General features: G+C 62.2%; 2 protein-coding genes across 5 annotated transcripts in view; one reads left to right on the forward strand and one right to left on the reverse strand.

The window, feature by feature from the left end:
• Positions 1–7,380: 7,380 nt before the first annotated feature.
• Positions 7,381–17,981, forward strand: AP5Z1 (adaptor related protein complex 5 subunit zeta 1). Of its 4 annotated transcripts, none has more exons than XM_034669747.1 (17): positions 7,381–7,517; positions 10,265–10,402; positions 10,653–10,839; positions 11,108–11,249; positions 11,462–11,574; positions 11,982–12,150; positions 12,501–12,641; positions 12,943–12,980; positions 13,060–13,222; positions 13,666–13,844; positions 14,489–14,631; positions 14,961–15,101; positions 15,726–15,837; positions 16,097–16,194; positions 16,703–16,835; positions 16,914–17,128; positions 17,379–17,981. In XM_034669747.1, the coding sequence occupies exons 1-17, from the start codon at positions 7,477–7,479 to the stop codon at positions 17,647–17,649; spliced, it is 2,424 nt and encodes an 807-aa protein (XP_034525638.1). In that variant the 5' UTR covers positions 7,381–7,476; the 3' UTR covers positions 17,650–17,981. The 4 variants fall into 4 exon arrangements, with proteins under 4 accessions (XP_034525638.1, XP_034525640.1, XP_034525637.1 ...); XM_034669746.1 differs by having other exon boundaries at positions 7,427–7,517; positions 10,238–10,402; XM_034669749.1 differs by lacking the exon at positions 10,265–10,402 and having other exon boundaries at positions 7,425–7,517.
• A 2,255-nt stretch (positions 17,982–20,236) lies between these two features.
• Positions 20,237–22,943, reverse strand: part of RADIL (Rap associating with DIL domain) — a 60,679-nt gene continuing 57,972 nt past the window's right edge. The window contains 4 exon segments of the mRNA XM_034669750.1: positions 20,237–20,954; positions 21,208–21,347; positions 21,578–21,717; positions 22,513–22,829. Coding sequence (XP_034525641.1) covers positions 20,849–20,954; positions 21,208–21,347; positions 21,578–21,717; positions 22,513–22,829 — 703 coding nt within the window. The 3' untranslated portion in view covers positions 20,237–20,848.

Here is a 22,943-nt window from a genome sequence, read left to right on the forward strand (position 1 = left end):
GAGACAGGAAACACCCTCTCTGCACAGGAAGGAAGTCACATGAGTAACTGCTTTTCAGTAGTTGGCCATTTTCCCACCAAGACAGTCTGGTATCATGTTGGAAGGAGGAGGGCTGTACCCAGAGGTCACAGCAGTCACAAGGCCCAGTGAGTGGAGCAGTGTGGGACACAGAAGGCCACGGAGGCACGGCTCCTGGCGCCCCAGGGTGGACTTCATGAGCTATCTGCATCTTTCTTCCATGCCGCCGCCTTCCCAAGTAACGCCTGTTAGCCTCTGCTGAGGACAGGCCACTCCAGCGCCATAAGGGATCAGGCCGGGGACTGTCCCTTCTCCACCTTCTCTGCAAATTCTTAAAGGTTCCATGGCTTGCTTCCCTCGGGGAAGGTTGGCAGGTTCCAGAACAGGCCCTTGTCCCAGGACATGGCCGTCTCAGCCCTGACCCACACTCCAGGAACGGCAGGACCCATCACTGGTCCACCGTGCAGACCGGCACAAGGCCAACCCTGGGGGAACAGGCTCCGTGTGCCCACGGCCATGCCCGTCAGCTTCCATCTCCAACGGGTTCATGTTAAGAGCTGCTGTTTTTGTTTGTCTCTGTTTAAGAACTGAGCCAAGTCGAGAAGATGGGGAGGGTTTTCTGGGTTGATAAAATGAGTATTCTGTGATTCTCGAGCAGGGAAGGAACAGGTTTGGGGTGGGGGTGTGACCACGGCCAGAGGGCAGGGGCCTCACCTTGCCTCGGGCAGCCTGACCCCAGAGGGTTCAGCGGGGACCTTCTGGTCCCTCTTCTGCTCCTCGCTAGGACTGGCGGAGGACTGGCCTGAGGCCATGAGCGTCACTGAGTCCGCGCCCTCGCTTCCCGAGCATCCAGGGGGCAGCATCCTTTCCAGAGGGAGCGACACGAGCCCCCTCCGTAGGAACCCTCTCGTGGGCCATTCAGAGTTCAGGAGAAAGAGCAGGTTTAACCTTTGGCCTTGGGGTCAGTTTCTTCATAGAACAAAAACAGGCCTCGTGTGAAGAAAGGAGCACTTCGTCAAATGTGAAAACGTGTCAGAGAAGACGCACGGTTCCCTGAGCTCTTGGAGCGCAGCGGTCAGTTCGGGGGGTGTGAGCGACTGTGTGGGGTGGAGGGGGCCTCAGGGCCGCCCGTGCACACGACGCCTGTCTCCGGGCCGAGCATGTAGCACACTCTTTGTTCTAGAATCAGGTAGCCGGCTGGAGGCCATGAGGCTACAAGGGGGAAGGCCCTGCCGTGTGGTGGCTGCACGTGTGCACCAGGCCGGGTGCGGCCTCCCGACCACGGCCCCACTGCTGGTTTGGCCTGAAGGAAAGACTGTCCTGCAGCCCCTCGCCAGCCGCCGTGATGGCCCCCTGGCCGGGCGTGCTAGGCCTGCCTCGGTGGAATGCGGCTGCGGCTGCGGCTGCCCTCCACGCCAGACCCCGCGGGCACAGCCGCTTCTGAGACGGGGCTCTGTGACCTAGCGTGTCCTCTGAACCGCAGGGCAGCAGGCTCACCTCTGGACTGTGTGCAGGGAACGTCTCCTCCCGTGTGAGGAAGGCCCCCAGCCGAGTGGACGGCCCTACAGCCGCCGGGGGCCCAGGCTCGGCCGCAGCTCAGCCCCGCGTCCTGGGCGGTCAGCACAGAGGCACCAGGAGCCAGGGCCCCGGGCATGAGGGGGTCCTGCCCGCGCCAGCCTCCCCTAGGGTCAGCAGGGTGGGAAGGCTCTCGGTGGCACAAGGCACGTACACAGAGGTGGGAAGGCCGAAGGCCCGTTCCTCCAAGCTTGATGGGCCTCTTGGTGCCTCCAGCACATCAGACCGGTGGGTCTGTGCCCATCTGGACCGGCGGCTCCTGCCTCGAGACGCAGGCCTCCTGCGGGTCACCCGCGGCCGGGAGTTCCACGGAAGCTCTGCCCACCACTGGGCACTGGCATTTGCACTGCATTTCACACAGGACGGAAATGAAAATCTTCGAATTAGCGAGACTTGGGGATCCTGTGTCTTCATTATCTTAACCTGTGGTTTGGGCCCTTACCGTTCAGCCAAGAGTGAGCAGAGCATCTCTGTCTCTAAGGAGAAACCCCACAAAGCACTTCGTCCAGCCCAGGCACCTGCTTGTCACCGGGCGCACTTGGGAGAAGACAAGCAGGGATTTAAGGGGCGGTGGGGGGGAGCCATCCGCAGGGGGTGGGNNCATCCGCAGGGGGTGGGGGGTCAGTCACCGGCCTGCTGCACAGGACCTGTTAGGCCACCTACTTCCTGTGGGTTCCAGTCTCCCACCCGCTTCCCAGGCCCTCCAGAGGGTCTCCAGGTGGCTCTCTCCTCTGCGCCAACCCCGTGATTTTAAAAGAGTCAAATACAATTGGAAGAATGCTCATTCCTTCTCTATTTGGGAGTCTTTTCTGGAGTGGTTTGTTCATATGATTCATCCAAATATTTATTGGTGGTTTACCCCTGTCAGAAACAGTAAAATGTGCCCGGGAGGGAAGTTCCTAGCTGCAGTAACGGGGCTTGCCCTTCTGAGCTGTCTCCCAGAGTCACGAGGTGCGTGGTGACCTGTCCCCTGAATGTCGCGCATTCTGGGCTGGAACGAGGTCTGTGACTCCGAGCTGGGTTTTCCCACATGAAGTCAACGGGCGTGAAGGACGTTCACCTGGGCTTGTGGCCTATTAAGCTCTCTTAGCTTCTAAGTTTCTGTGTTAACTGACCCATATCTTTTTCTTTCTTTTTTAATCCGTGAAAATGGGAAAGAAAATCAAACATTTAAAATTTGGCCCTTCTCTGCTTCCCTCCCAGCTTCCTTTCCAGAAGGCTTTTTGGATACCCATATTCTTCATTTACACGGCTCGGTTTGTATTTCAGGATGGGGGTGGGGTCGGGGAAGAAAGAGACAAAAGTGTGACCCCAACTCTCACCTGGACCCGCCGAGTTCAGCCCCACGAGCTGCGCGTGCCCGGCAAACCCCCTCGCCCACAGCTCGGGGCACAAAAGGAGGGATTAAACCAGTCCTGAGATTTTTTTTTTCTTACCTGCTGGTAATTCTCCTGTAAAGATAATTTGGGGGGGGGCGGGTGTTAGGGGTGTGTGTGCGTGCGCGTGTGAGAGCGTGTTTTTTTACAGTGGCTGTCTAAGGTATTTTCCACAGCGCATGTAATAATCACTGCTTTAAAAGCGGCAGTACCCCATACAGTGGAAACTAGCTCACGGGGTTGAAGGCCCCGCCACGCTGCGGGCTTCCGCCACCTGTGTGCGCGTCGGTCCGCGGGAAGCCCAGGAGGACCCAGATGCCCCCGCAGGTGGCAGAGAGCCAGCGGTCCCGTCCTCAGAAAGACGAGAGGCCTGCAGCAGCCGGGCCCGCCTGCGTTTTCATTTCAAATGGGATACAGTATTTTTTTAATAAGGAGCCATACTTTTTTTTAAAAGTTTGAGATCTGAATGTGATTTCTAATTGTATCAGACGTTAATGTTTTAAAGCTATAACAAAGTTTAAAATTTCTACTTTTTTGTTTTTCATTTATTTTAACTGTCCTTTTATCTATTAAATTGTTGTATGTGGATGGGGAAGTTCTGTTTCTCCTCTTAGCGTTTGTTTCTATAACCAGAAATAAAATTATATATTACAGAGACGAGCCGGGGGCTCCGTGTGGTCCTTGGGAGTGGCTGCTGGGGGACAGACGGGTGGATGGGCAGATGGCCTGGACACGCAGACCCCATGCACTGCCTGGAGGGGGCTCCTGAGCCGAGGCACCATGGCGGGGAAGCTGTGCGTTCTCCCATCGTGCTTAGTAACCCATTCCTGGGAAGACGCGAACTGACAGGGGAGGTGCCTATGATGTCCCGGCCTCACCGAGCCCCAGCAAGTTCCCTGAATGCCAAGTGATTGCAGCGCCGGGGATGGGAAGACCGCTCGCATCTGCCCCCGGATGCAGAGGAGTCAGCGGAGCCTCGCCCTGCTCCTGGGCACCTGCATGCAGCTGGGGATGCCCCGTGCCCGCAGCTGCCTCCGTGGCTGGGCCCGTGCATCCCCTGGAAGCTGACCCTGGACAGCTGGGGTCCCTCCTGCCGGCACTCGGCTGCATGCAACTTTCTGCCTCTGTGTGCACATTGTCTCATAGGCCTTGTTCTGGGTCCTGACAGCAAAGCTGAGGCAACGTTAGCAAAGGTGCTCGGCTTGGATGCCTGAGTCAGACTGGGGTTCAAAGTCCAGCTGCCGGGGCGGGGGGGGGGGGGGGGCGTNCTGCCTTGCAGGGCTCTGGATCCAGTGGCCCAGGGCACACAGGCTGCGGTGAAATCCCTTCTCTGCAGCACCAGCAGCTTTACGATTAAATCGTCACAGGAAGATGGGTGAGTCCACTGCAGGAGGCCCCTGACTCGGATCTCGGAGAACCGTGCACTTGTCACGACACACCTTCTGTCAAGGTTTTCTAGTGTCCATGCCTGTCGGTCGTCACCTCTTCGAGCTCAGTAACTGGCTTTTTTCGGAGTCTACAGGTGCCTGCGGCTGTCGCTGATGTCTGAGCACGGCTGTCCTTCATGTTACCCCATGGACACCGTAAGACTCTGATGGCGGCCTTATCACAGGAGCAACAGGACGTTGCAGGATTTTAGCCAAATACCAAGCAGAAGTGAGGACAGTAAGTCTCGAGAGCGTGATGGCCAGTTAGCATCTTTCTGAAAGGCGCAGCTTTTGCTGTTTCGCTGTTAAGACAACCATTTCTCACTAGTAAGACCTTAAGACGGGGGCGTCTGGGTGGTGAGTTCGAGCCCCACACTGAGCTCCGTGCCGGGCAAGGAGCCCACTTAAAATATAAATAGATAACAAAAAGAAGACCTCAAGATAACTTTTTACACAAATGTGAATTTTGTGAGAAACCATTATGTACCGTCACCGTTGGGAAGAGGCTTGGGGTGTGCGTGCGTGCAGAGAGAACACAGCTGTGTTCTCAGCAGAAGTCAGGTTGGTACCGAAGCCAGGTGAGGGCACGACCCCCACCGCAGACCCACTGCACGTCCAGCTAAGCTCATGGTGCCAAAACCAGGGGTTCACTGACAGCAGAACGGCCGAGTGGTGATAAGTCCCTATGGTCACCTGCTCACAGGAAGCAGTGGTGAGGGCAGTAGGCTCCAATACCCCGACGCAGGGCAGTGTCGGGGACAAGAGCCACAGAGAAGGCTCCGCACTGCAGGGCCCCGTTTGTATGAAGCACGGACAGGCAGCACTAAGCCACGGTGCTGAGAGGAGGCGCCGGGAGCCCACGGGGAGGGCTAGGCCGGGTCGGCTTGCCAGAGCGGCTTGCTGCGTTTCCAGGAGTTTCGGGAGCCAGCTGCTAAAGCCATTATTGAAATTTTAATGGTATAAACTTACAATTAAATAATTACATTAAAAATGAAGGTGGTAAGTACACGGTTCATCTCTTACTCTCATCTAACTCTAGCTCTGCTCTCCGGGTCATTCCCATCCCTCGTGACTGTTCGGTTTCCACGGCTCTCCCAGCAATGCAGTGACGTCACGTTGGCAGCTGGAAATCTGCCATTTGGGGGGTATTTATACACGGAAATCATCAAACGTTACAGGTCAGCCCCTCGGCTCACCGTGAGCCAGTGAAACATTTATGAGCATACCACGGATTAATGGGAAGGATCACGGAGTTCACTCACAATCTGTGTACTTCATATATGTTTTACCCTAATAAACATCTTTTTAAGCTACAAAAGTAGTATTTGAACTCCTTTCCAGGTCTCAAATGTCCCAGGTCTCAGTGCACATACCTGTGGATTTGCCGTGCATTTGCCACGGCCCAGGTAAACCAGCAAACTCCCTCCAAGGCCATGGGTCACGATCAGACCACCAGCTGACAGCTTCACACCCAGCCTCCTCTGCACTTGTGATTCCAGCGCCCGGGGGTGGGGGCGGGGGCGGGGGCACCAACCCCGCCTCTGCTCTGCCAGCCTCTCCCTTCAGTACCAGGGCCCGGAAGGCAGGAGGGTGCTTCCTGCCCTGGCAACATCCTTCATCAGAGGCTCTGCCAAGGGCAGTCCACTGCAGTTAGCTTCGGCAGCCCAGCCAGGACCAGCCACGTCAGGCCACCCCCAGGTGCCTCCCATTCTAGCCCTGGGACGCCCCCCCCCCCATCTCCCCACTCCCTGCTCCTAGCAGCAGCTGCATTCTCTCAGATGTCTTCCCACTGCTCTGGCCATTCCTCAGCGGGAGGCGGGCAGGGGACAGTGTGGCTGCTGGCTCAGCGCGCTTCTCCGCTGACAGGTGTGTGACCTTGGGCACCTCACCCGGTTTTAGCTTCAGTCCAATTGTCCTTCAAGTGGTAATAATAAAACTCAGCTCGGAGTTGATGCATAGTGCTTGGCCTTCCCCCAGGACCACCTATAAGAGACCTACTGGCCCAGCCCCGTCCTCGTAGCTGCAGCTTGTCTCTAACTCCTCCACACCTGTCGCCCTCCACGCCTCCCCGGGGGCCATCAGAGCATCTCAAAACTGCCAAGTTCGGGTTTCTGGCAGGTGAGTAGCTAGCCGCCTTAAGGCGTCTCCCCACTGCTTATCCCTCCGAGGCCCCCTGACCCACCACCCTGCCCAGACACCCGATCGTCGCAGCGCCTGCCCTTACTTGGCTTCATCCCCCCTTGATGGCATTCCCACTGCTAGGCTGTGGTGTGTGTTTGCGTATTTGATCACTGTCCACCTGTTGACTATAAATTCCCCGAGGGCAGGGGCCTAGCCTCCCCTGTTCACTGTTTCCCAGAACCTAAAATACTCCCTAGCACAGCGAAGGGACTCAGTCATTGCTGGCTCATTGAACGAACGACTCCCCAAACTTCTCCCCCAGTGCCAAGGGAACGGTACCACGCAAAAAGCCAGAAACCTGCCGTTGCCCTGTTCTCCTCCTGTCCCCAAATCAGTCTCCAGGTCCTACAAACCCTAGCCCTGAATGGTTACTGATACTGCCTACAGAGCACGCTCATGTTTTCAAGTCATCCTGAGCAAAGCACCCGCACACGACAGGGCCGTCCGTGGTCAGGAGACAATCTAGAAGTGGGGCAATGGTGCTGGGGCTGGCCACAGGCCATCTCCTAAAGGCACCCGGGTGCCCAGAGTCCATGGGGTGGGGGGGAGCCTTGGGTCCTGGGGTGCCAATGTCCTAGGGTCACGGGGGCCTAGGGTCTCAGGGTCCCAGGGTGCCTAGGTTCCCGGGTCATAGGGCCTGGGAGCTCGGAGTCCCAGGGTGCTGAGGTCCTAGGGTCTTGGGGCCCGGGGGTGCCGAAGTTCCGGGGTCCGCAGCCCACCAAGGCGACCAGGAACCCGCCTGGACCCGCGGCCGGCGCGCTGACGGCCCCGCCCCCGTGGGACAGGTTCCACCAAAGCCCATTGGCCGCCGCAGCGCCCACGTGATACGGCACGTGACGCGACCCGGAAGCGGCGGGGCTGCCTCTCCGGGCGGCGGCGGCGGCGGCGGCGATAGCGGCATGTTCACCGCGGGGGCCGAGAGTCTGCTCCACCAGGCCAGGTGCCCCGGCCTTTCCCTTGGGGCTCCTGGCGGGGGGAAGGGGGGGTGTCACAGAGCGGGGCCCGCGCGCGGCGACCTGGAGCAGCCCACCTAGACCCGCTCTAGAGACCTGGGGGGCGGGGAGGCCAGCCGTCCAGGCCCGGGGGGAGGGGCCCGGGGAGCGTCCTGCCGGTCCCCGGAGGCTGCAGCGTGGGGAAGGGTGCGTGCAAGGGAAGCGGGGCGGGGCCCCGCCGAGGCTGGTCGGCGACACCCGCACTTCCAGCAGGAAGGGCGGGGAGCCGGAAGCTGTCGGATGTTTTAGGGGCAAGAGCATGAAGCCGCCAAGAGATGAGAGCCTGCTGGCATTGAGGCCTGGCGAGCTCTGCGTGCCAGGCTCAGCAATCTCATACCATCCGCGTAATTGGGGGAGCCAAATACAGAATCTGCGATTTAAAACATCGCTCCCCTAAGGATGCATTAGGTAGGGTCGAGAAATTACCACCCGCTCCTGGCCCCCAGCTGTCCCTGGACTCCCACTGACTGGTCAGTAGCCCCTTTCCTCAGCACCCAACCAGCGATGGGAGAATGTAGAATGCAGGCTAGGACTAAAACAGTCCATCAGACAGTGTTAAGACCTGACTCCACTTGTTTAGAAGAAAATGCAGTCGGCACCACAAGCCGGTGGTAAACTTTTTATAAAAACCCTAAAACTGAATCTGGAGCTGGACCAGTTGGTGGGAAAGACTGGGATGGTTGAGGCTGCTGTAAATTTAGGGAAACAAGATCTTGAATGCAGATTCGGTTCTGAAGGCTGGGAACAGGGCAAAATCTTCTGTGGTCAAAACAACCCTTGAAAATCTCAGAAAGACACCGTCTGTGTCTCCTTCACTGTTGGACACATTCTCCAGTATTACACCTCGAGCTCACTTGAATTTAGGGCTTGTTTGAAGTGAAAATAGCGTCTCACTTAACATGGGGCACACTTACCTCCGCGTTCTTGCCAAGAGACAAGAGCTGAGACCCGCCCACAGTCCTTTCCTCAGGACTTTCCTCTCCCCAGCTCACCTTCGACTCCAGGTCATAACTTCGCAGAATGAGAGGCGTAAAGAATAGTCTTCACTGTCTGAATTCTCACTCCTCCCCTCTCGGTCTTGGGTGGGTGAGTGGGGGCTTGAGGGTAGTGTATGGTTCGATATCCTTAAGTAAGATGCATGACTTATGCAACTTCTCCCTGTCAGTGTTTGAGGAAAGCTGGTCGTCATCAATTACGTTTTACTGGTTTTCACTGTCTTCCACTCTAAGCTTGTGGTGTGGGGTGGCACTTTGAAAGAAGTTGCTAACGTCCGGGAGTTAGGATTTGTGCTGAATTTTAGTGTCTGAACTTTCCGGGGATGGAAAGCAAGGGTGGAAAAAGGCACCAGGAGCATCTTCTGTAAGCTGAAGACGAGTGAAGGAAGTGGGACTCGGAGAAGGGGTGGACGGGGGTGTGCAGCAGGTGAGGGAGGTTTCCAGAAGCCCGAGACACTCATCAGAGGATGTGCATGAGGAGTAGCCAGCGAGGTGTATTTCAGGCAGAGGGTAGACAGGACTCGTGGTTCTTAGAGAAGTGAGGAGGGCCCAGGACCCTGTAAGCCTTGTTAGCGTCGGTAGGAGTTTGGGTTTGAAAGCACTGGGGAGCTGCTGGAGGGTTTGAGCAGACTGGCAACTTTTAGAAAGAATCCCTCCATTTAGAGAATATACTGGAAGAGATTCACTGGCATGAGGGGTTCCACCATTCTAGGAAAGAGTCTGCCATGTTAATTTGAGGCAGCCTGCTGGCTTCCCCCTCAGTCTCGTTAGCCCGATGAGAAACAGACCTGACCAGGCCTCTTGTCCTGGGTCCTCATCCCACGTGGGACTGTTGTGTTTGTAAGACAAGAAAATGGGTTAGGAGGTGGGAGGGAGACCGGAAGTGGCGGGGTGTTCACTGAGGTTCATCTGTGGGCCTTCAAGTAAGAACAAGAAACACAGGAAGCAGCCCCAGGCCCCCAGCCCCAGACACTAGGCCAGCCTCCTCATCAGCCCGAGGCTGGGGCTGCCCCGTCGCTCTTGCTTCAAGATTCCAGGTCCCTGAGCCCAAGCATCTGACTGGTCCAGCCTGGATTCAGTGCACTTCAGCTGTGGCTAGGGGGCTGGAGGGGGCCCCTTATTAGTACTGTGTCTCCTGGGCTTGTCTTGACTTTGCACTGGAACAGAAACCTAAAAAACCAGGTTTCTGCTTTGAGACTTTGTTCAATATTTTACTTGTTGATGCTTAATAGGTGTGTTTTTAAGAAGCAGAGTAAATACTAGAAGAAACTGCAGCGGGCAGACAGCGTGTCACAAGGTTTGCCCTCTCGTATAGCAGATTTCACTCTTGCTCCCAGAAGTTACAGGCTCATTGAAGGAAGCTTTTTGAAAAGCAACTTATTTCAGACTAAACATCCCTTCATTTTGACTCCTAACATCCATCGGTTTAGTTTTTCTGCTCCTGGGTCAACAGAAGTCCGGAGCGGTGGCGTCTCCGTGACGGGGTCTGCTGTCGCTGATGGCATGGTGTTCGGCCACGGCCCAGGGAGGGAGGAGCCATGGGTGGTGGCCTTGCTCTCCCACGAGACATCTGGACTTCTCTGCTCCCTGGGGATGTTCCTCCAGCCCCAGGGCAACCCGTCACAGCTCAGGGCAGCATTTACAGCTCCCGTGGCCGGGTCCCCCAACACCAGGTTGCCGACGCCCTGCCCTCGGTTTAGGGAGATCCAGGACGAGGAACTGCAGCAGTTTTGTTCCCGGGTCATTAAGCGGCTGCAGAAGGATGAGCCGGGGCCCGACGCGGTGGACGCCCTGCAGAGGCTCTTTCTCATCGTCTCAGCCACGAAATACAAGAGGAAGTGCGTGCGATGATCTGCGGGGGGGATACAGGCTCCCATCATGTGAGGCCGTGTTGGGGGGGGTGCCTGTCCACATGTGGCAGGTTGGCGCAGACGCGTGCCAGCGTTTTAACACACACTGAAAGCAGTGCTCCTGGCGCTCTCGCACGCGGAGCATTCTCTGCCGGCCAGCAAGACCCGGGTGGCCTGGGTGGGGGGGGAGCCCGTGCTCTGGTGACACGCCACCCGCCACATGGCCTTGCCCTCCCAGGCTGGAGAAGACGTGCACGGACCTGCTGCAGACCACGCTCTGCTCACCCAAGTGCCCCGAGCAGCTCCAGCTTCTCTGTGCCGCCATCCTGAGAGAGAGGTCGCCCTCCGACGGCCTGAGCCTGTCCTGTGACCGCATCCAGAGCAGCCAGCAGCTGAGCCTGGTGGCCTCGGTGCTCTTGGCGCAGGTAACGTGCCTGCCCTGCCCCTGCTGGCCCTGGGCTGTCTGCCAGCACACCCCGCCCCCGGTGCCTCGGGAAGGACCAGCCTCCTGCCCCCTCCTGCTGTCTCCCCCCTTGTCCCCCGGGCAGTGGCGGGGCTGCAGGAGGGCGAGTTCCAGACACGGTAGAGGCGGCGTTACGGAAACAGCGATGCTCGTAGAGCGGCAGCCCCTTCCCGGGTGTTCTCAGACCAGAGGACTTGTCGCACCACCCCCACCCCGTGTTCCGTGTGAAGGGTGACAGAAAGGAGGTCCGAAGCGTGGGCCAGCGCGCCTTCAGAGTCCTCGAGAGCCGGCAGCCCGAGGGGCCCAGTCTGAGGCATCTGCTCCCGGTCGTGTCCAAGGTCACCCGCCTGGCCCCGCACACCCTCCATGAAGGTAGTCGCCCTTCCTGAGAGGCCCGTGTGGGCGTAGAGCAAGTGGAGTGCCCTTGTGGGAGGGACGGCAGAGAGGTGGGGGGGGGGAGGTCTGAGGGCCCAGCTCCCTGTCTGGAGCTCGTTTTCTAGAAAGAACTCCCAGTGCCCCTGTAGCCCAAGTCTGTGGGATTGATGATTTCCCACCTGTTGTCCCCTCCCTCCCCCCACCCGCAGACCAGACCAACCTGCTCAGCAAGAGGCTGGTGGACTGGCTTCGCTATGCCAGCATCCAGCAAGGGGTCGCACACACTTCCGGAGGCTTCTTCTCCACACCCAGAGCCCGGCAGGTGAGCCTGGAGGCGCAGAACCTCCCTGTTCCTGGGCGTCCTTGCACCACCTGGGCCAGCCGTGCCCCCAGGGTCCCATCAACTCCTCTTGTCCTTCCACCTACCCTGATTCCAGAATGATCCCTCTTTTGTGTCTCCATTCGGCCGGTGGGGGGAGGGGGGCTTTGGGTCCCCCAGGGGTCACAGCCCTCCGGCCCCTGACGCTGTGCGCCAAGCCCGCTGACGGACGAGCTCATCCACTCAGGTGCCGGCGTTTAGGCATCTTACTGGGGCTGCCCCCATCCTCGAGAGCGTGAGGTCAGGGCTCCCACTCGCACACAGCAGCCCCTTCCCCTTCCCCAGTTCCTTGGACCCCAGCACCTCCCCAGCACGGGTCCCCACAGCCCGCCCTTCCTTGCCTCCTGCAGCCGGGCCCTGTCACTGAGGTGGATGGAGCAGTGGCCACAGATTTCTTCACGGTGCTGTCCACGGGGCAGCACTTCACGGAGGACCAGTGGCTGAACGTGCAGGCCTTCTCCATGCTGCGGGCCTGGCTGCTGCACAGCGGTCCCCAGGGCCCCAGCACCCCGGACGCAGGTGGGACACGGTTGGGGGGGACACACGGGGTCCACAGGCAGGAGGTGGGCAGGACCAGGTGTGGTGCCGGGGCGATGCTGGCAGCCCTGGCCGAGCCCCTTCAGCACCGGCAAGCTTGTCCCCGTCGTGCGGGAGAAGCCAGAGCGATCACTGGGGGCAGACGTCAGCAAGGGTGTTCAGACAGCTTCACCAAACCCTTTGTCCAGCAGTGCAGACAGGCTGGACTTCGGGGGGGAGACACCTCCACTCCATGGGGTGTCCGGCGAGGGTGGAGGTGGCTGTGGCGGGGACTCTGCGCCCCTGGACGGGCCAGCCTGCATGGCCCTCGAGCACCTCGTTCTCTCTTCCAGATGACAAGTCGGAGCTGGAGGGCTCCACCCTGTCCATGCTGTCGGCCACCTCCACCGCCAGCCACCTGCTGCCCCCCCAGGAGCGGCTGAGGGAGAAGGCCTTCGAGTACTGTCAGCGCCTCGTGGAGCAAAGCACGCGGCGTGAGTCCTGCTGCCGCGCCTCCTCCCCGAGGGGGCGTCTCGCACTGCTCGCGGGGGCCTGGAGCCTGGACAGCCTCTTTGTCCCAGGGGGGCTTTGTGTTCCCAGGCCTAAACCCCAGGGAGCTGGGCAGGGGGCAGAACCTGTCCCCAGCCCACCAGGTATCTGCGTGGGTGGGGGGCGCTGCCCGTCCCTCCGCTCCCAGCTTGCTTTCTGCCCTCTCCTCGAGCTTCCAGAACAGGGTGCCTTTCAGTCACTGTTTTGATGCTGACCGGAGATCGGGTGCCCTTCTTCCTTCACCAGGAGCCCTGAGGAAGGGGGATGCGGACCTGCAGAAAGCCGTAAGTGCCCAGCAGGGCATGCGGGGCGGGCGGGCCCCCTGCGTGGCTCCCTGCGAGCTGGGCCTCCGCGTCTCCGCAGTGCCTGGTGGAGGCCGTGCTGGTGCTGGACGTGCTCTGCCGGCAGGACCCCTCCTTCCTGTACCGCACGCTGTCCTGCCTGAAGGCCCTGCACGTGCGGCTGTGCGGGGACACAGCCCGGGCGCGCGCGCTGCTGCCCATCGCGCGGTTCTTCCTGAGCCACGGTGAGTCTCGTGGTCCTGGAGACTCGTCTGGGTTGTGGGGAAGCACAGCCTCTCTCGTTTATGGAACCGTGTTGCTTTCGGGGACCGTTCGCGCCCGGGAGGAGGGCTTGTGGGCAGCTTTATGGGCTGCAGTGAAGGTGGGCAGCCTCAGGCTGACCTTAGAACTCTCTTCACCATGAGAGGTCACGGGAGTTTCACGAGAGGTCACAGTACCTTCCCAAGAACATTCCACATCGTGTGACTCAGGGGGATTGGGCTGTAGCCGGAGACTCCTGGGGACACAGCTGGATGGAGCTCGGCCAGGGTTCCCCGCGCAGCACGGACACGTCGGGGCCCCTGGTGTCCGCGACTCTGAGGCCCCCACCCAGCAGCAGGGGCGTCCTCGTGCCGAGGCGGGGACCCTCGTGCTGGGGCCCGGGCCCTGATGAGGCCGTGCGTTTCAGGGGAGGCGGCCGCCGTGGACTCGGAAGCCATCCTCCAGCACCTGTTCTCCAGGGTCCCCTGCGAGCTCTTCCACAGCCCCATGCTGGCCTTCGAGTTCATCTGCTTCTGCAGGGACAGCCTTCCCCTGTTCGGCAGGAACCTCGACATTCTCAAGCAGAGCTTCCCCAACCTCTTCAAGGCACGCTCGGGCATCCTTGGACCAGAGCGGGGGGTGGCGCCGGGGTGGGGGGGAGTGCAGTGCCCCCCGCTCGTCCTCCCTCCGGGGAGGCGGCCTGAGATGCTGCTGTCAGAGGGCCAGGGATGGCCCCAGGGTTCCATGCGTCATGTAGGAACAGCGCCCCCGCCCGGAGAGCCCCGTGCTGAGCCCCTTCGGGAGTCACGAGGCCGGACTGTGCTGGATTCTCAAATCTGCCCTGATTGTCACGTCCGGTCGGTTCCTCTCATGTGGGAGCCTCGCCTGCTGCGCTCAGCCCTTTGTGCTATTGCCTTTTGATGTGTCTTTTCTGAGTGGCTGTGGTCACTACGTGGTCTTTATGAATTCACTTGGAGCCTCAGTGCTTCCGTTCGAGGAAAAACGATGACAGGTGGAAAGCGGTTGCTTTCGTCACTGGTACGAAAGTGAACGCAGCAGCAGAATAGCGACAGAAAACAAATCGAGGTGGCCCAGGGAAAGTTGGGGGGACCGGCACCCTGCCCATCCGGGCCTGAGGCGCTCTCCCCTGCGGTGACCCGTGGGCTCCAAGCCGATGGCCCTGCCGCTGGGCCGCGCGCCCCACGCGGGCCCTCCCGGTTCCCACTGAGCCGCCACTCTGGTCCCCGCAGCTCCTGGCCTGGAACAGCCCGCCCCTCACCTCGGAGTTCGTGGCGCTTCTGCCGTGGCTGGTGGACGCGGGTACGGCCGTGGAGATGCTCCACGCACTGTTGGACCTGCCGTGTCTGACCGCGGCCTTGGATCTGCAGCTCAGGTGAGCCCGAGGGGTGACACCTGGCACTGGGTCCCCTCCCCGTTGCCAGCCGGGTCCTTCCCTGTCCCCTGCTGTTCCGTGTGCTGCTCCGATGAGAGCGCCTCTCTCCAGCTCTGAGCCTCGGAGCCTCTGCCTGTCTCAGAGGGCGGGAGGGCCTCACCTTGCACGTGCCGGGCACCAGGCCCCTTCCGGTCCCTCTGAGGCTCATCGCTGGCACGGGGTGACGTCTGCTGTGTCTCTCCACGAGGGCTGGGGCCAAGTCAGGCCTCCGATGGCCTGTGCCCAGAGCCCACATCTGAGCCCGGCCTCGGGCATCTGCTTGCTCACAGGCTGTCACCGGCTGCGTCTGACAGGCCACTGTGGGACACCTCGCTCAAGAACCCCAGCTGCCTGGAGGCCTCCCGGGACCCCCAGTTCCAGGCTCTTCTCCAGCACCTGTTGCGGGCCAAGGCTAGCGGCACCGTGAAGAGGTAGGGGCTGCTCAGGCCGGGAGCCGCTGGGGTGGGCCTGCTGCTGGGCGTCCCCGGCCCCACAGCCCTGGGCGGGATAAGAGAACACCTACGTGTGGTCCCAGCCTGGTCTCAGGGCGGGTGGGATGTGTCTGGGGACGTCTGCTCCTGGGCCTTGCGCCTTCTGACCTGAAGAGGCCTCTGTGGTCGCACCCCCGCCCCCCGCCCTTGGCAGGCACCAGCCTCGCCGCAGGTCCTCACTGGGCACGGGCCTCGCGCTCAGCTCTTACCAGCGCCCCGATTCGGTCCGCACGACCGTGCCAGGTAGGCACTGTGGTGACTCCGTTGTACGGATGGAGAAAATGAGGCGTAGCACTCCCCAGGAGCCGGAGGGCCAGGACTGGAACAGGGCGTGCTGACACGGGAGCAAAGCTGTCAGCAGGGGATGGCATGCGCGGTGACAGGGTGCCCCTTCGGAAGAGGGCAGCGCAGGCGGTTTTGGAACTTGGTCCAGGCCATGTCCCCGTGATCCCGTCCCCTCCCTCCTCAGGCACCAGCCAAGCGTTCGCATGTGGAGAGCGTGTCTGTGGGCCCCGGGGGAGCGGGTGGGCGGGTACTTAGTGGGACGTGCGACATGTCCTCCAGGTTGGCGCCCCTCCATCAGCTGCTGCGGCCCATGGCCAGCTGCGCCCGGGTGGTCCAGTGCGCCGAGGCCGTGCCCACCCTGCTCCAGGCGTTCTTCTCTGCAGTGACCCAGGTGAGCTCGCTTCTGGGCTCTTCTGTTCCCGCGGGGGGGGCTGGCCCTGGGCCTTGGCAGAGCCACTGTCTTTGAGCACAGATCCTGCTGGGTGGATTGGCAAGAGGCACTGGGAGGGGTGGCACACGGCCGCCCCTGGCAGCGGCCTGTCCGTCCCCGAGAGCGGCCCAGGCCGGCAGACACAGCCGGGTCCGGAGCAGAGCGCGGGGGAGGGTGGAGTCGGCGTGGGCTGAGTCTGTGTCTCTCTCCTGACTCCCAGGTTGCTGACGGTGCCCTGACCAACCAGCTGGCGCTGCTGCTCCTAGAGAGAAGTGACTCCCTTTACCAGGTGGCCGAGTACGAGGCCCGTGTGCACAGGTGGGCCCTCCCGCCGGCCCCACCCCCGCCTGGTTTCACTGCCCCCCACTCAGCCTGCCTCGGCTCTGAGTCCCCACCTCCCCCACGCTGCGCCCTGTTCCAGCTGCCTTCCACAGTGCATACCCTGCGCCCCAGCATCCCCCCCACCCCGGCAGCGCTGCTGCACGCACTCCCGTCCCCGGGTCCCCGGTCCGAAACGCCCCCACGTCCGTTCCTCCTCTCCCAGGTCTGTCCTCTCCTGTGCTGGCCCCAGCCCCTCTTCTAGGATCCTTCCAGACCATCTGTCCCCCTTTTCGAAGGCCTGAGCCACATGGCCCTGCGCCCACGCCACTCGGCAGCCCCCCCTCCTCCCCAGTGGACCCTGAGTTCCTTTAGGGGCGGGAACCGTCTGCACCTCAACCCAGGGCTCAGAGGCTTCCCCCTTCACCTCCTGGCTCTGGTTGTGGAAGGGGGACCACGGTCTGGGGCCCGGGGGCGGCTGCGGCCCAGCAGTGACCTCCCTGTGCAGGGTGCTGAGCTCGCAGTTCCTGGCCCTGTGCGCGCTGCACCCGTCCCTGGTGGTCGAGCTAGCGAGAGAGCTGCTGGAGTTCGTGGGCAGCGTGAGCGGCGTCCGCAGCAGAGGGGCCATGCTCGCCTCCGTGGTAAGGCCGGCCGCTGTGCCACCGCCCCTCTCTCGCACCGGGGTGCCTGCGGCGGGCTGAGGCTCTGTCCCCACCCAGGCCTGGGCCGTCGGCGAGTACCTGTCCGTGTCCTGGGACCGGCGGTGCACCGTGGGGCAGACCAACAGGTTCTTCGAGGCCCTGGAGGCCCTGCTGTTCGAGGTCACCCAGTCCCGCCCGTCTGCCACCCTTCCCAAGTGCCCCCCTCAGGTCATCGCCGTGCTTATGACCACACTGACCAAGCTGGCCTCCCGGAGCCAAGACCTGATTCCCAGGTACAGGATGGGGCAGAAGGGGAAGAGGGCTGGCTCTGGACATCTTCCTGGCCCCCGAGGTCTGCGTGCGGCCCACACACGAGGGCTCCGGGTGGACACCAGTGGCGTGGGCGTCATCCCTGCAGCCTCACCTCTCCGAGTTCATGCCCACAACCCGGAGGCCTCGGGTGTCTCAGTTCCTCCACGAGGCCTCAGGTTTCACATGAGGCGTGCACCTGCCACTGACTGACCGGGACCCCCTCACCCTCAGGGTGTCTCTGTTCCTGTCAAAGATGAGGACCCTGACCCAGAGCCCGGCGCCGAGCTCCACACACCATGAGGAGGATGCGGGAGCCATCCGCACACGGGCCACTGAGCTGCTGACGCTGCTGAAAATGCCCAGCGTGGCCCAGTTTGTGCTCACGCCCAGCGCGGAGGTGGCCGAGCCCCGCTATCACCGCGACGCCAACACGGCCCTGCCCCTGGCCTTGCGCACGGTCAGCCGCCTGGTGGAGAAGGAGGCGGGCCTCTTGCCAGGGTGAAGGGATGGTGACCTGGGGGCACGCCGGCCCGGCTGCAGATTAAGAGCCTGGCATTAGGGCCAAGCCGCGGCTGCTGTGACCAGAGGGGAAGTCAGGAGGGGCGTGAGTCCAAGCCCGGGTGCATCTGGGTCCCTCTGTGCTGGTCAGGGCTGTCCCGTCCTCAGCCTTTGGGTGTTTGTGTGTCTCGTGTGCTGAGCTGTGTGGTGGAACAGGTCCGATTCGGAGCTCTCGCCCCGTCAGGGGCTGGATGGGGGCCGCTTGGTCTGTTTCTGGCTGCTCCTTGTTCGGGGGCAGAGAGATGGAGCAACAATAAATGTCTTTCAGAAAGTCCCTGTGTGCACGAGGCAGGGGAGAGGCCAGGAATGGGGAGCTGGCCCTGGGCAGGTGGGGCCCCCGCCCAGCTGGGCCAGACACCTGGGGCCGTTCCTTCCCACTGAGTCCCCACAGCATCCCAGATGTTACAGAAATAACAGCGATCAGAAAGGGAGCCCCATGTGCCTCCCACCAGTGTAGCTGCCCCCAGGAAGAGACTTTGCTCAGTGTCCTTTCTTAGCCCGCCTTCTGATGCTACTGAATGAAAACACAGAGGCCAGGGCGCTGGGGCTCCTCTGGCCTGCAGGCCCCTGCCATACAGAGGGAGGGAGAGGCAACCCAGCAGGGACCGCAACACCTGCCACGGGAGCCTCGGAGCAAATCCCGGATCGCTCCGGTATTATGCCGAGTGGGGGAGACACGCTGGGTGTGGTAGCGCAAGAAACGTCGTCGTCCGCCGCGCCCACCCCAGCGCCTCCTGCCCCTGTTCCACTGAGGCCAGCTTCCCGTTGTGGACACCAGCTCCCGAGGCTGCGCTCCAGCTCCGCGGGGCGCGCACAGGCGCCGGGCCACCAGGTGGCGCTGCTGCCCCGCGAGCCTCTGCCCGGCCTGCCAGCTCTCGCCCCGCCCTCGCTCCGCCCCCGGACGCCGGGGCGCTCGGACGTCTGAAGGAACTGTGGCCGCGGAGTAGGCGGGTGGACGCCGTGCGCGGACCGCCCCGGGCTCCGCCGGCCGTCCCGGCCTCAGGACTTCCGAGAGACCGCAGGTGACGTGCCCGTGGAGCAGAGAGGTGGGGCGCGCCCGGGGACACCCTCGTCCCCCCAGGACCGGGCCGACCCAGCCCTGCCGCTCCCCGACGCCGCCCGCCCCACGCGGACCCCGCGTGGCCCCGGGACAGCAGGCCAGGTGCGCGTACTGAGCCCTCGCTGACCCCCGCGTGGCCCCGGGGCCCGAGTTAGGGAAGGCTAGGGTTGAGGATGTATGTTACTTCGCCTGGAGAAAAGTCTGTTAGTTTTGCAAGATGCTTGGGGGGCTGTTTTCAGTCAGTGCTCAGCTTGGGGTATTTTTAGATCCAACACCTGCTCTAAGTTTGGGTCCCAAACCTGCGTAAGAACCAGGTGGTGAGTAGGGCTTTTGAGGAGACACATTTTCCCTGCTTCCCACGGAACCAAGCCCAATCCAGAGATGTTCCTTTTACCCTTTCTTTGCAGGGTAAACTGTTACTGAGAGTCTAGACAGAAACTACCCGAGCTCAAACCCGGGGTGCTCCCAAGAGGCTGTTATCGGTGTCCATTTTTCACTCCCTGGATCTGCAGTCCACACTCCTGCTGTGGCCTGGTGGTGCGGAGCGTGCTTACCACCCGCTGACTGCGGGCTTCCTGTCCCATATGCTTTGGCCAGCGGGCTGTGGGCAGTGACAGGAGCTTGAAGTATGCTGGGGAGCTGGGCTCGGCCTGTTGCACGGTTGCCGTGGCGAAGAGAACATTCCTGGCCAGCCTGTCGTCTGAGGTCCGGAGGACCGCAGCTGCAGCTCGGACCACCTCCAGCTGCGCTGCGTGAGGGTGAGGTTGGTGTCGGACGCTGAGCCGCCTTGCTTTTTCCGAGCATTATTGTGGCAACGGCTGGTACAGAAAATCAGTCTCCCTGCACGTGTTTCCCTGTCTGGAAAATGGGGGCAGGGCGGGCAGGAGCTTCTAGCAGTAAATGAGTTACTGCCTGTAAGGCGCCTGCCGTGAGCTCTGTGCGGGTGTCACCTCAGGGCCCCAGCCCCTTGGGAACTTAGTTAAGTGGGGTCCCCCGTTCCGCGGCACAGCTGTATCTCCTTCACCGCACAGAGCGGGGAACAACCGAGACCAATAACGGGGCAGAACTGCTGTTGGCCTCTCTGAAGTTGCGCTCTGATTTCAGTTTGGGGCTCTAAGCATTTTCCTTTTGGGTCCAATCATGTTTAAAATGAATGTTTACAAAACACGTCATCCAGCCTTTTGGGAACTCAGGAGCGGGAGGCGCTTCAAAGCAGGCGGGTCCGGTGTCCGTGGAGCAGCGGCGGGCGCAGTTCTCGTCCGCGCTCACCAGAGGGCGGTGTGGAGCCGCGGGAAGCCCGGCGCTTGGGCCTGACCGGGACACCACTCCGAGGGCGGGGCTCCCTCCCTGAGACCCCTCTCCATGTGAGGGGCGCGACGGCAGCTGACTCACTGGGACCCCTCCTCCCCCAGGTGTCTGTTCCTGTCAGAGAGTGAGCTCCAGGCGCTGAGAGGACGACCTAGGAGCCAGCTGTAGGCCTGCGCTGCTGACCCTGCTGGAGACACCCCCACCACCCCCCGCGCGGGTGTCCGAGCTCCGCTGTCACTACGACCCCCAACACGGCCCTGCCCCGGGCTCTGTGCAGAGTCAGCCGCCTGGTTGAGGAGGAGGTAAGTCTCCTGCTGGGGTGAAGGGACAGTGACCTGGTAGCCGCTGGCCAGGCTGCAGATTAACAGCCTGGTATTAGGGCCAAACCACGGCTGCCATGAGCGGAGGGGAAAGCAGGGGGGAGGAGGCCGGTTCTAGACCTTTCTTTGAACATGCTGAGCACAGGAGCTCCGTGCTTCAGGACAGGGTGGGGGGCAGCACAGGGATCCCTCCAGGAGCCGAGCACCGCGCCCACCCCAGCTCCACACACTGACACCCCGTCAGAATGTGAAAGATAGTTTATTTAATCTATACGTTTCCATTAAAATCTTTTAACGTAAAAGCTCTGTAACAAACATCACAGCTCAGTGTTGTCCGTCATATAAATAAAATATACACTAAGATATACATCGTCCACGGCAGGGAGCGCAGAACGGCCCGGCGGGAGGTGGCGGACCTGGCCGAGCCTCAGGGCGGGGAGCAGGGGGCTGGCACCCTAGGGAGGCGGCGTGCGGAAGCGGATCTTCCTGGCCGTTTCCACGTCAGACTTGGCCACCAGAAACCGCATCTTCTTCCCCCCGTGTCGGATCAGGTCCACGGCTCTGAAACCGAGGGGAGGAGGATGCTGGCGCCGAGCTTGCGTGGTGGGGACGCACCACAGGCCCGGCCGCAGGGCAGGTGAGACGGGCAGGGCTTCTGAGGGTGCCTAGGCTGGGGGTGCCCCCCCTCCCTGGGGGGCCCCTGGCGGGGCTGCTGTGTCGTCAGAGGTCGAAGGAGCGGGCCTCTAACGCAGGGCCATGAGCGGAGCTGCTCGTGGGCCCGGGGCCCCCTGGCGGCGGCACGGGGCAGGGGTACCTGAGGTAGCTGACGCCCGTGAGGCTGCTGCCGTTCACCTCCAGGATGCGGTCGCCCAGGGACAGCCGGCCGGCCGACGCCGCGGGACTGCCCGGGAGCAGGGTCTGGATGTAGAGCCCGGGGGCGCCCAGCGGCGTGTGCTGGGGGAGAAGCGGCGGCCTCAGCGGGTCTGCACGGGCAGCGCTGGACACCAGCACAGCCCCCGGGCCCAGGCACGTCCCCAAGGACGCAGCGGCCCAGCAGGCCCTTCCCTCCTCTCAGATTCCTGGGAGCTGCCCCCCCCAGCCTTCCTCTCGTGATAACCACACGTGCTGTGGGCTGGTGTTGGGGGGTCGCGGAACGGGCAGAGCCCGGGGGGGGGGGCACTCACCATCCCATCGATCAGGCCCATCCCCAGCCCAGAGGGGCCCCGCTCCAGCTCCACCACGAAGACGTAGCAGAAGTCGTCCGTGCTGGAGCTGCGGCTGGACGGGGCCGCGGGGGGCTCGTCCTCGGGACCCACACCGTCTCCTGGGGGGGGGGGGGGGAAAAAAAGGGGCCCCTGTCTACACTGCCGCGGCAGCCTGCCCCAGCCCGGGAAGGGTGCTCACAGAGCCCCTCTGGGCCACACCCCCACGTGCCTGGAAGGGGCACCTCTCCCTCCCGTGGTAGAACGGGAGCCCAGGCAGCCTGGCCATTTCCAGGGCTGAGCAAGGGACTCTGCTCAGGCTCCCTCCCCCTCCACCGCGCTCTCCTGAGCCCCTGCCCCTCTCTCTGCACCACTGAGTGGTGACTCCACATCTGTCCACCACCCCCCCATCTGACCCAGCCCCCACGGCCCAGCACCAGGGCTCCCAGGGGGCTGCCCCCTTCTTGAGCTGGGGCCACCCTGAGGATCCTGGGCCTTCTGTCTCCAGGAACTCAGAGCTGTGGCTGCAGACCCAGCACAACGAAGCAGGTGTCCTGCCTCAGGCCCAGCTCTGCCCGCGTGACCCCTGCCCTTAGGACCCCCTCCAAAGTCTGCAGGAGCATGGCCAGGGCTGCTCTGTCCCTGTGGCCTCTCCATCGCCCTGCCTCACGCTTTCTCTGTGCCGTCACCCAGCCATCCCCCCCTTCCTCTACCCTGGGCAGAGTGACTTAGTCCCACGGCGGCTGCGCACATGGCCCAGCTGCCCTCCGGCATCCCCGGCTGGTGGCCTTCGGGTAGGCAGTGCAAGCCCAGACCAAACAGGCCACTAGGACCTCGGGGGGGGGGGCGGGACCCCAAAGGTCCTGCAGGTGGCGGCAGGGCTGGGGTGCAGACGTGAGCCTGGGGACACGTCTCACCTGCTGGAGCTGCGTTCCTCCTCCCACAGCTGCCGCCAGCCTCGGGCCAGTCGGGGACAGCGGGCTCGACACCAAGTGGGGTGCTGGGAGGCGTGAGCAGGCACGAGGAGTCTACGTGAGGGGGGCCGGCCTGGGGGCCCCCACGGCTCTGCTTTCCTGGAGGGCCCTGTGCCCGGGGAGCCCCAGCGGAAGGCAGAGCACGTGCCTCGCCGGCCTCACGGGCTCCCCTGGAAACCGGGGGGCAGCTCGGGCCCTCAGGGTGCCCTTCCAGGGTGGTGAGGTGTGGGCCCTGGGGGGAGGGAGAAAGTGCTCAGGTGCTCAGCGGCCCGCGTGGTGGGAGAACCGGAGGGGCTCCGGGAACCCCCAGGGGCGGCGGCCAGGCCTGGGGCTGCTGCCCCAACCGCCCCAGTACCAGAGTTCATGCCCCGACA

Source organism: Ailuropoda melanoleuca, chromosome 10 (genome assembly GCF_002007445.2).
Source record: "Ailuropoda melanoleuca isolate Jingjing chromosome 10, ASM200744v2, whole genome shotgun sequence".
Lineage (NCBI taxonomy): Eukaryota > Metazoa > Chordata > Mammalia > Carnivora > Ursidae > Ailuropoda > Ailuropoda melanoleuca.